This window comes from Rhinatrema bivittatum, chromosome 3, assembly GCF_901001135.1.
Source record: "Rhinatrema bivittatum chromosome 3, aRhiBiv1.1, whole genome shotgun sequence".
NCBI classification, from domain to species: domain Eukaryota; kingdom Metazoa; phylum Chordata; class Amphibia; order Gymnophiona; family Rhinatrematidae; genus Rhinatrema; species Rhinatrema bivittatum.
Genome location: NC_042617.1, coordinates 283990191 through 284002381, shown reverse-complemented (window position 1 = coordinate 284002381; position 12191 = coordinate 283990191). Strand labels below are relative to the sequence as shown.

The 12191-nt window shown below is 47.1% G+C and overlaps 1 protein-coding gene across 1 annotated transcript in view; it reads right to left on the bottom strand.

Moving 5' to 3' along the window:
• The window catches only part of LRP1 (LDL receptor related protein 1), a 657378-nt gene that overhangs the window by 267436 nt on the left and 377751 nt on the right, over nt 1-12191 (bottom strand). The window contains 6 exon segments of the mRNA XM_029594881.1: nt 454-578; nt 1384-1535; nt 2532-2658; nt 9768-9897; nt 10622-10756; nt 11437-11570. Of these exon segments, the coding sequence (XP_029450741.1) occupies nt 454-578; nt 1384-1535; nt 2532-2658; nt 9768-9897; nt 10622-10756; nt 11437-11570 (803 nt within the window).

The window sequence follows — 12191 nt, the reverse complement described above, 5'->3', positions numbered from 1 at the left end:
GTGGTCCCCGAGGACTGGGTTGCGAACCACTGGTTTGGTGACTGCAGTACCCTCCAAAACATATTCCAACGGGGGTCAAACACATTTTCACTTAGAGGGATAGGAGGCAGCAGCAGAAACCTGGGAAGAAGATACTATGGACTGTTCAGGTTAGGTTTTTTTCTTTTGTTTAAACTACTGCTAACCTTGCAGATATGTAAGTATTAACCTCTCTAGACAGACAGCGCGATACTTGGGATTGGCTTTCCAGAGCTATGCTCCCATCATCAGGTCAATGCACAAATCACATGTATTAAAAGTAGCCCAACAGAAAGCTCTCATCTCATCCAGGTGGACTCACACAACAGCCAAACCACTTCATTCAATAATGGAGGGATAAACCCATTAAGTCACACTTTAGAAACAGACAAAACATTTTTATTATGAAGCATAATTGTTACAGGACGTACGTACCCTTCTGTCTATCTCGATTAAACACCTTGATGTCCTTTAACTGCACACCAATCCCTGTTCTTAGGGACAGCGAGTCCGTGGCATTATCTTTGTTGCCTCTCTTAATAGAGCCGTTAGCGTGGGTCCTGCAGTGGAAGAAAGCGCAAGACCGGGGGTCAGAGGGCAGACTCCCGACACTCCCGCCTTCTACCTTAAGCTGCTCTCAGCGGTGCAAAACATTTCTTCACAGTTTAGCCTCTCCCGAATGGCTCCACTCCTCCCTGTCCAGCTGCTGGGTGCATCTTCCAGGGTTTCCTCAGACCATTATTTTTACCCCACTACCTCCCTGTTATTAAGTGGTGCAGCCGCCTCCCTGCTCATTTAGGGAGTCTCCAAGGGATACTGCTCTCCCTGCTCCCGCTCGGCTGAGGCCTCAGCAGCAGCAGCCCTTCCAACATCAGCAGCCTGAGAAAGAGGGGGCCCACGAAGCAGGGGTCTCAGCCGGGGAATCAAACCCAGGCCCTCTGGCTCAGCCAGGCTGAGCACGAGCCAGGACCTCCAGACCAAACCCGCAGCTCAGATCGGATGTGAAAAGGGGGGGGGGGGCGGGCTGGGGAGGGGAGGGACGGAAAAAAAAAGCAAAGTCAGCTCATCTCAATAACCTATTCCCAAAGGCTGAAATTAAAACGGATGCCGAGGGGGAACTTGCAACAGCAACTGAACCTGCATTTGTGTTTGCGCGTGTCCGTCTGTTACAAAGCACTACCGTGTCCTAAAGGGCCTCTCGCCTTCCTCGGTCATCACTGGTGTTTTCATTCACTGCACTTGGCCGGAAGGGGAACTGCAGCAAGGTATCACCGAGTCCCAAAGAGGTAAAAAAACCTTTTTTTTTTTTAAATTATTATTTTAATAACCTGTATTTTCCGCCAATCCAAACGAAAGGACGGTTACCTGTCACTCCAATAAATGTAGTCCTCAAAGACAGAGACGGAAAACATGTCCATATTGTTGCTGGAGAGCACCACCTCCCTGTTCTCTCCGGTTTCCAGATCAATCCTCTCAATCTTATCTGTCCGAGCATCGCACCAGTACAGCTTCCCTGCCTGAGAAGGAAATTCAGCACAAAGAACAGCAAGCTTGGACTGTAACTAGTACCTGAAAACAATTTTCACAGCTGCCAGTATTGATCATGGAGCGAAGACAGTAATAAGAGCCGACTGGATTGCAGCGCGTGCTGCACGTGACACGCAGCCTGCGCGAGCGGCGAGGCCTGAAGTGTAAACGGGTGGCCTTCCAGACTCCCAGGATGAGGTCATTACAGAGTACACCACCACCCCGAGACAGTTGTATTGTGCTCATCAAAGGGTGGGGAAAATGGCAAGCTCAAAACAAAAACGAACACTGTCAAACTGCAGCTGGTGCTGATGTGCAATCCATTTTGTCAGTGGTGATGTTTTATAACCCCCCCGTGCTTCTAAATTTATATACTCCCAGTACCACAAAGAGAGGTAGAAAAGGGCTCTCCAAAATTAGCGTTAACACATTCTAAAGAAAGCAAAGCAAGGCCTCGATTCCCTTCATTTAGGTTTCTCACGTCAGGTGGTGGCTCTGCGTTGATAGCTTTCTGAGGCAGGGCGTATTTGCTTCCTTACATCTGCTCCCCATACATTCTAGGACGTGTAAGATTTGTACTGGTGCAAAACGAGCCACAGCATTGTAGACTGCCAAACCGCAAGCACAAGTGAATCAAAATGTCCCAGTGAACAAGCTGCCCTCTGATCGCCTTATTTCAGAAGATGGCACTGGATCACCCACGCTGACTTTGCTCGAGGTCAAAGGGCACTGCTCAGCACTGGCAACATGACCCCCCACTCCCTTATAATCATCGGCGGTAATGTGCAGTTTTAAGGCAGCAGCCTTGTCACATACCAATAATCTGAATTTTAACATGAAAACGACCTTTGCACATCGCTTCAGTAGAAATATGAAGAAATAAAATAGCACTGATGCATGCCTTTTCGGCGGCAGCATCGGCAGAGGCTTTCCACTTAAGCAAATTCTTGTTCCTGCCCTCATCTGTGTGAAGGAACTGCACCCACCTTATAATCAATCGAGATCCCGTTTGGCCAACTGATACTGATGTTCACCAGAACCGCTCTCTCTGTACCATCCAACTGAGACCGCTCAATGCGAGGGTACTGACCCCACTCTGTCCAGAACAGGTACCTAACACAGGAGGAAAGAAAAGAGACTTAATAAAAGAAGCCTGGAAAAAGTGGTCAAGGAGTTTGGGAGAGGTGCTTTAAATGCAAAATCATACATCCCGAGCCCCACAACCCATCAATTAGAAAACCTGGCGCTCTGAGGAGAGGCCCAGGAGTAATCACGTCAGATGAACCATAGGTTGCCAATCAATGTAATAAAGCAGCAGATAAAGCTAGCAGAGTGCTCAGATGCACAAACAGAGACGGCAGCAGTATGGAAAGAGGCGACAATATTCTCTAATATAGGACGCTAGTAGTGAGACCCCCACAATCTGAGTCCTGTATTCAGTTCTGGAGGCTCTACCTTTGTCAGGACATTGAAAAGAAGGAAGCAGATCAGACAAGGACTAAGAAAATGGTATAAGGCTCGAAACACAAATCCTACACAGACAGGATTAGGTCTTTCCAGATCAGAAAGGGAAATGTCCAGTACTCTGCACAGCCGTGAAGGCTGGAGACAAAGTCATTGAGAGAATCTTGCTTGGTACAATATAAAAAGACATTTGATTTATAAGACACTGAACTCTTTCATGAGTCATAAGAAAAAAACAAACCAAGGGAGGCCCTGCACAGATGTGTAAAAGCAATAAATGTAACTTTGCAGTGTCATGTTATCAAGAGACTAATTATACACTCAAGGTCTGGAAAGTTACAGACTATTTCTCTGAACTTGTGTTAGATGACATCACAGACTAATGGTGAGATGATTATACCAAGATCAGCATAGTGATGATGTCATAGGATATTGGTGTCACTAATCTGCTAACTTCTTGCCATGTATGGGAACTTAGAATAATGAGGAGCTAATTGGAGGAAATTACTTACCTGATAATTTTGTTTTCCTTAGTGTAGATAGATGGACTCAGAACCAATGGGTTATGCTCCTCTGCCAGCAGATGGAGACTGAGTCAGGTTGCAAAGCTAATGTCACCATGCAGATACCCCTGCAGTGACCTCAGCTCTCCAGTATTCCCTTCAAAAGCCACCGTGGACATACTAGTGAAAGGACTTAATTGAAAATATGATTACAACATGATTAAAAAATGGATAACCGTAACTGTACTCAACCAACCATAACCACCGAGCTCCAGTAAGAATATAGGTGCCTTAATCTAGGGACTGGATAAACACTTACCTGTGATTCCTTAGATTCGAGGCCCATTCCATGGGAGGACCTGTGGTGCAGGTCTTGGGCAGCCGAGGGTGGGATGCCGAGTCCATCTGTCTACACTAAGGAAAACGACGGATATTGATGGGAGACAGTAGTCTGACCTCTGCCCATGAGACCACTTGAACCCTAGTGGAACGAGCCCTAATCTGAGAGGGTAATGGCTTTCCAGCCTCCACATAGGCTCCCGTGATCACCTCCTTATTCCAGCAAGCTGTGGTAGCCTGTGAAGCTGGTTCGCCCTGTTTCTTTTCACCGTGAAGGACAAATAGGCGGTCTGCCTTTCAGACCGCTTGTGAGACTTCCAAATACTGCACAAAAAGCCTCTTGACATCCAAATGACAGAGGAGCCGATATTCCTCCGCATCCTAGAGTTTATTCCTCTGCAACATTAATGCAAATACATTTCTACAAATGAGCAAGGGGAAAAAGACCGAAACTGATCACCCCCACACTATAATTCCACAACAGGAAAACAACTTAAAAACCTAAGCAGCTCTGCAGCCTATATACCACCAGGACTCTAACCTAAACATGAGTGGACTCTCCCCCCATAACAGGGCAGGTCTCTGGACTGATCCGTGATATTCCAGGAATGAAAATTAGCAGGTAAGAACAAATTTTCCTTTCCTGTTCACACTTGGATCAGTCCAAACTCCTGGGATGTACCTAGGTTTCCCTAATTAGGGTGGGACTGCGAGAGTCCTGCTCGAAGAACACTTTCGCCAAAACCCAAGGTCTCTGGGTCTTGGACATCCAACTAATAATGTCTGGCAAAAGTATGTAACTCCCAAGTAGCCGCTTGATAAATTTCTGTGGCGACACCAACTGGCATTCAACCCAAGAATCCTATCGTTTACTTGTGTAAATTAATAACCTGTCCTTTCTCTTCCTCTAAGCCAAGTTCTTATCACCTTGTTATATGTAACTGCCTTTTCAGCACCATTGTTATTGTTATGTTTACTTTGCACCCCTGTTTTATGTGAACCAGCATGATGTGACTGCTGTCTCGAATGCCGGTATATAAAAATCTAAAATAAATAAATAAATAAATAAATAAGAAGTCACCTGAGACCAAACTGACGGGCCGATTCAGTAAAAACGTGGGACAGCGGACGAACGCCCCGCTCTCCCGGCGCGCGCACCAGCCACTAGCTGGTGCGCGCGATTCAGTATGTAAATTAGGTGGTGCGGTAGAAACAGGCAAAAGGAGGCGCTAGGGGCACTAGCGCGTCCCTAGCGCCTCCTTTTGACCCAGAGTGGCGGCTGTCAGCGGGTTTGACAGCCAACGCTCAATTTTGCCGGCGTCTGTTCTCGAGCCCGCTGACAGCCACGGGCTCAGAAACCGGATGCCGGCAAAATTGAGCGTCCGGTTTCAGCCCGATAGCCGCCGGACCAATTTAAATTTTTTTTCTTTTTTTTTTTTTTTTTTTTTTTACTTTTTACACCCTTCGGGACCTCCGACTTAATATCGCTATGATATTAAGTCAGAGGGTGCACAGAAAAGCAGTTTTTACTGCTTTTCTGTGCACTTTCCCGGTGCCGGCAGAAACTAGCGCCTACCTTTGGGTAGGTGCTAATTTCTTACACCTACACGTACAGTAAGTAAAATGCTAATTTCTTACACCTATGGGATACAGTAAGTAAAATGTGCAGCTTGGCTGCACATTTACTTACTGTATCCCGCGCGCTATTAGGTGCCGTGGGTTGACACGCGTTTTTCCGCCCCTTACTGAATAAGGGGTAAGGGAAAACGCGCGTCAAGGGCAGGTTAACGGTGCGCTCCAACGGAGCGCACTGTACTGTATCGGCCCATGAATGAGCTCTCAATCCCTCTGGATCCGAACGCCCCTTACAGATATAAGCAGTGCTTATGGCCTCTTTCAACCATCTTGCAATCATGGACTTTGATGCTTTCTGCCCTTTCCTAGGACCACTCCATAGCACAAAAAGATGGTCAGACACCTTGAAACTATTGATGACTTTGAATAAAGCCCGCTTCACTTCCAAACACCTTAAATCTTTAACATGTGGAGATGATATGTCCAAATTTGGGAAGGCAAGAAGCTCTACAGTCTGGTTCAAATGGAACGCTGACACAACCTTCAGAAGAAAAGAGGGCACCTTCCTCAAAGAGAACCCAGAATCCGAGATCTTCAAAAAAGGTTTTGTGCATGAAAACGCTTGCAGTTCCAAAATCCTCCAGGTGGAACAAATGGCTACCAGAAAAACTACTTTCAAAATGAGATGCATTAATATAGATCTTTTCAAAGGTTCAAAAGGAGCCCACACATCCTTCTAAGGACCAGACTGAGATTCCATGAGGAACATATTTTCTGAACTGGAGGATGCAGATGTTTAGCCCTCGAAGGAAGCGAACTACATCTGGATGGGCAGCCAGCGACACACCACGCATCTCGCCTTGCAAACCAGCCCATGGCTGCACCTGAGTCTTCAGAGAGTTTGAAAGCCAAGCTTTTCACCAATCCCTTCTGAAAGAAGGCCAAAACGTATGCTATCGAGGTCTGAGTCGAGACTATTCCACAACTCAAGCATCAGGACTCAAAGACTTTCCAGACCCTCACATATGATAAAGATGTGGAAGTCTTTCTAACCTGCAACAAGGTGGTAATGACATCCTCAGATATCCCTTCTCTCTCAAACAACTCCTCTCAAAAGCCAGGCTGCAAGACAAAAGCGATCCGCCCCAATCCGGGAAATTCTGGACTGACAAAGCAGCTTCAGCAAATGGGTGATCTGCAGAGGACCAGCCACCACCAAATTGACCAGATCCATGAACCACGGATGCCCTGGCCACTCTGGTGCCACCAGAATTACTTTCCGGGGTGACTTTCTATGCATCATATCAGTTTGCCCACCAGGGGCCAATGAAGGAACACAAAGAAGGATCCCAAGGGGCCAAGGCAGAACTAGAGGATACACGCCTTCCGCTCCATGCTGTCTTCTGCGACTGATAAACCGGGGTGCTTTGGCGTTCATTTGCATCGCCATGAAATCCAGGTGGGGAATACTCCATCAGTGATGTTAGAGCCATCGCTTCCACCGATAACTCCCACTCCCCGGGATCCAATTTCTGGTGACTGAGAAAGTCCACCTATATGTTGTCCACTCTGGCAATGCAAGACGCCACTATCATTGCTAGGTTCTGCACTGCCCAGAGAAACAAATCCTGATCCTCCTGGGCCACTGCCCGACTCCTTTTTCCTCCTTGTCGGTTGATGTAAGCTACCATGGCTGCATTGTCCAACAAGATGCACACCGAGCAGCCGGTCAACCGAGGCAGAAACACAATCAACACGTACCACACTGCCCTTGTCTCCAAATGACTGATAGACCAGGCCTTCTCTTCCTCAGACCATCGCCCCCTGAGCCGACTGATCCTGGCAAACTGCTTCCCAGTCAAAGAGACTGGCATCCGTGGTAACCACCACCCAGTCTGGCACTTCCAGGTCCACTTCATGTCTCAAAGGTTCTTGATCAAGCCACCATGAAAGACTGGACCTGGCGGGCTCTTCAAACGGTAGGGGAAGATGAAAACTGTTATGACACAGGTTCCCATTGGGAAAGGAGAGACCGCTGCAGAGGTTTCATATGCACAAAGGCCCACGCTACCAGCTCTAACGTCAAAGCCATAGAGCCCAACACCTGGGGTTAATCCCAGACCTTGGGTACCTTCACTTCCAACAATCAGCACACCTGCTTCTGCAGTTTGAGTATACGATCCTCCATAGGCAAAACCTTTCCTGCCCTGGTGTTGATGCACACTCCCAAAAATTCCAGAACTGAGACGGGTTGAGATGACTCTTTGCCATATTCACCACCCATCCCAGCCAACCCATCAACTGCTCCAAGACTACAGCCACTACCTGGACTCCAAGGGCTTCTGACTTCGCTCGGATGAGCCAGTCGTCCAGATATGAATGAACTAAGATGCCCTTTTTTCTGAGCGCCGCCGCCATAATCACCATCACCTTGGTGAACATTCTTGGGTCCGTTGCCAATCCAAACGGAAGGGCGCAAAATTGAAAATGTTTTCCAAGGATCATGAAGCGCAGAAATCTTTGGTGATCCAGATGGATCATAATATGCAGGATCCAGATGGATCATAATATGCAGGTAAGCTTCAGTCAAGTCTAGATATGCCAGGAACTCTCCCTTGAGCACTGCTGCAATCACCAACCACAGAGTTTCCATTTGAAAATGAGGAACCTTAAAAACGACATTCACCTTTTTTTTAATCCCAAAACTCGACAGAAAGACCTTCCTTTTTCGGTACTACAAAGTATATGGAATACATTCCCATTCTTTGTTCCTACACTGGAACAGGAGCTACGGCTCTCAGCACTTGTAACCATTCCACAGTTTCTTGAACCACCTTTCTCTTGCCAATCAAAGCTCAAGGGGACACCATGAACAAGTCCCTTAGCGGACAAGAGAATTCTAACAAGTAACATCTCTTATCATGCTGAGGACCTTCGGGTCTGCTGATTTTGGCCCACTCCTCGTAAATAGTCAAACGCCCTCCAAACAGGAAGCTAGGATGGACCGGCATTGCTTCATTGGGTGGACTTTGCTCTGCTGGAACACTGGCCGAGACACTCTCTGCCTGGCTTTCTGCCTTGATTGAGGGCCTACCCTGCCGGAACCATCTGTTTGACTGAAATCGGGCCTTCCCAGAAAAAGAATTTCTGTTTCCTCTGGGCTTATCGTCTGGCAGCCTTTGCCCTTTAGTCTCACCGAGACGTGTTACGAGCTCCTCTAAGTCTTCACCAAACAGAAGCTTTCCCTTTGAAGGGTAAGGTCCCAAACAAGACTTAAGACCACACATCCGCTGACCAGTTCGTTAACCAAAGGATCCTCCTGGCCACAACCGCAGACATCATTGAGTCTCGAAGAAGTTCTTATGAGGTCATATAAGGCATCTGCTACATAAGCTGCTGCCGCCTCCAGACATCCACCTGCTGGCTTCCGATGGAGACAGCGATCTTGTACCCTGTAATTGCTGCACCAACCCAGCACAAATTGGCCCACTGAATGAAATAACTACATACCGCCACCCGAATGCAAGTGCAGGACACCTCAAATTATCCTTATTAAGATGAATCTCCAGCTTCCTGTCCTGATGCCCCTTCAGAGCTCTGAACCCACTACAGGAATGGTAGTCTTCTTCGTGACCGCAGACAACCGATGCATTCCACTTTAGGGATCGCCAACAACTCCATGGTTTCTCTGGCAATGTATACAATATTGTCATTGCCCAGCCTACCTTCAGGCCCGCTCGGAGGGTTCCACTTCCTGAACTACCAGATATATAATTTATTTATTTATTTTTTTTTTTTTAACAGATTTGTGAAGAAGAAGGCTTTTGCTGGACCCCTCAGGCCATCCATGATTGGATCCACTCCCTTGATTGGACTCTTCCTGAGGAACTTTGATGCCCATCTCTTCGAGAACCTGTGGAATTAAGGGCCCCCAACTCCATCCGGATCCTGATCCTGCTCAGCTGCTGCCTTTCAGCAGCAAAGTCCACGCCGGGAACCAGCTACCAGACCAAGGCACACCTCTGAGGGATCCTAAGTCCATCTGGCTACACGCTAGGAAAATTCCCATTGCCTAAACCAACCTCCCTCCAGCCCTCTCAACTCTATTCCCATCATTGCCCTCCACAGCTGCCCCAAGCATATCCCTCTATCATTTCTTCTACCTGCAAACCCCTAACCACCATGCTCTGTGTCTGTCCCCAAGGATTTCCAAAAATCACAAACATGTGAACCTCAGAGAAAAGGGAGGAAAATTTGGGAAAAGTCAGAGATTTTCAAAGATAGGGAAAAAGGAAAGAAAAAACATTTTTCATGGAACTTTTATTTGGCTGCAGGACTCACCCTTTCTCCGGATGCACAGCGATGGCACGAGGCTTGTCCAGTCCTTGAGAAATCACCACGTAACGGAAGGAGCCATTCAGCCGTGCCACTTCAATCACGTCAAATCCCTGATCCGTCCAGTAAATGTTTCCTACAAAACAGCATTGGTAGCGGTTACAAATATATATATTGTTTCCCCTAACAAATGCGCTCAAAGTAGGCCTGCCCTGTGGAGGCCACCAATGACAGCAATGCATTCAATCGTAAGAGCAGGGAGTAAACAGTCATCCTAGCAAGCATGCCATCCTCAGAAGAGGCCTCCCTTCCAGTACTAGGACAGCACAAAAGAAAGAAAACCAAAAAAAACCCAAACTGCCACATGTATCCCATAGCACTAATTGAATCTGCTTCAAATACATACCTGTGTACATGGGTGCAGGGCATGCTTTATAATACCCACAGTATCGATCATTGAATACCTACAAATATGTTCTCTGAACTCACGGTGTATGATTTGCACTTTCTCCCTTGAAAAGGAATGTGAGACTGCAGGAAAAGGACATCATGCCACTGATTCCCTCTGAAAAACATCCTTCCACCGAGGAGTGGCTTTTTTTTTTTACAGAATGGAATATTTTGTCTCCTTTCATATGTATTCAATTTTGGGGTTATATGTGCTGCATTTATAGATTACGTTGCTTTTATATTTTCAACATGCCCTGCTGCTGTGCAGTGAGAGAGAGCGGCAAAGCACAAGTGCAGTTTCGCTCTGCTAATGGCATTAATCGGGTGGCTCGAGGCTCACCGTGCCAGCCTTAAGATACCAGAAAGCTTTTCACATCAGGTTCAGAATGTGGATGAGCGCCAAAACTCACCGGCTATCCAATCAACGGCTATTCCTTCAACTCTGCCGATGCCATTGGTAACGACATCCTCACGCCACGTCTGGTCACGCTTTGCCCTGCTGATGGTGCTTAGACCCATGTCCACCCAGTAAATAGTGTCATTATCTAAGAAGAGAACATTACGATGCTGAGGAAAATGCTACGCAGGCAGAGCCATACCTCACAGATTTAAGGTACAAGCATCATTCGGCCCCTGTTTTCCATTTACCTTTTCTTGAAAGGCCCCATCTATTTCCTATTGCTATCAAACCTGAACTCTGGTATTTCCCTATTTCCCCCCACTTCCCCTCCCCGCCATACATATGGATGTACTTGGTAGCTAAGATGTGCTGTTCTCTGGCTAAATCACAGATTTCTCATTGGGAGAGTATCATCTGGATCACAGGCCGCCTCCCTACTAGCCCTGGTGTCCCTCAATGACCACAAACAGGTCTGGTTTTCAGATTAACCCAGCTATCTAGATTAAATCTGTCTTAAACCAAGTGTATGCAAATACATCTGATAAATATCCATTGTGGGAAAGCTATGATTTTTTCCAGAAGACATTCATCCAGCGTGTCCACCCCCCATGTATGAAGAAAAGCCAAATTCTACATAGTGAGCCTTTTGGCAAACGGCAGTTCCAGAAAGCCAGGTCTCCTCCTGAACTGTAAATCCATTTAGCCTTGCAAGGCCGTGTGACTGTAGGAACTGTCTAGTCAACCATGAGATTTCTTTTGGTTATTTCTTCACAAATTTGTGCGGCTTCAAAATGGTTTGGACAGAAGAGCTTCCGTTTCTCTCACCCGCATGGAAATCTATTCCAACAGCCAGCGATGTCCCAGAGACAGGAACCAAGGCATCTGACTTATCGACCGGGTCAAGCGGAATTCCGCGGATTCCTTCATGGACCGAATACAGCAAGAAGGAGCCCACGCCTGCAATACATGGGAGAGTCAAACCACACAAGAAAAATCGAAGGCGCCGTACCAAGCAGCGGAGAGCGAGGAACGTCACAGCGCTGCACACACACACACACACACTTTTCTGCTGGCTATCCATTATATCAAGTGGGCACCATGGTGCTCCGTCAACGTGACCTAAACATGGGTCAACAAAATTAGATTGTTTCACCAAACGGTTTTTTTGTTTTGTAAATTTACAGGGGTAGGTTTTTAAAAGCCAGGAGAAAAATAAAATAAACTGTCATCTTATTTTAGGGGGGAAAATATCCCATGATACATTTCCATGGATTAATATCCAGAATGGACGTAGTGTGTGTGTGTGTGTGTGGGGGGGGGGGGGGGGGGGGGCAGCCTTCACGGCAGTGTCCTCTTGGGGTGTTGCATGCGGCTGCAATGGCTTCCTTGCCGTTCTTTCCTAGTCAATGAGACTCTTGCCAGCCTCGGTGTGGCAAAGTCCATCTGTATAAAATTCATGGCACCCTCACACTCTGCTCCTTCAGAAATGTGTTCCCTCTCCCCACCCCCGCTTTGAGCAATCACAAAAACAAAAACAGCACAAATAAGCCAGGGTAAGAGGACAAAGCAATACCAACAAA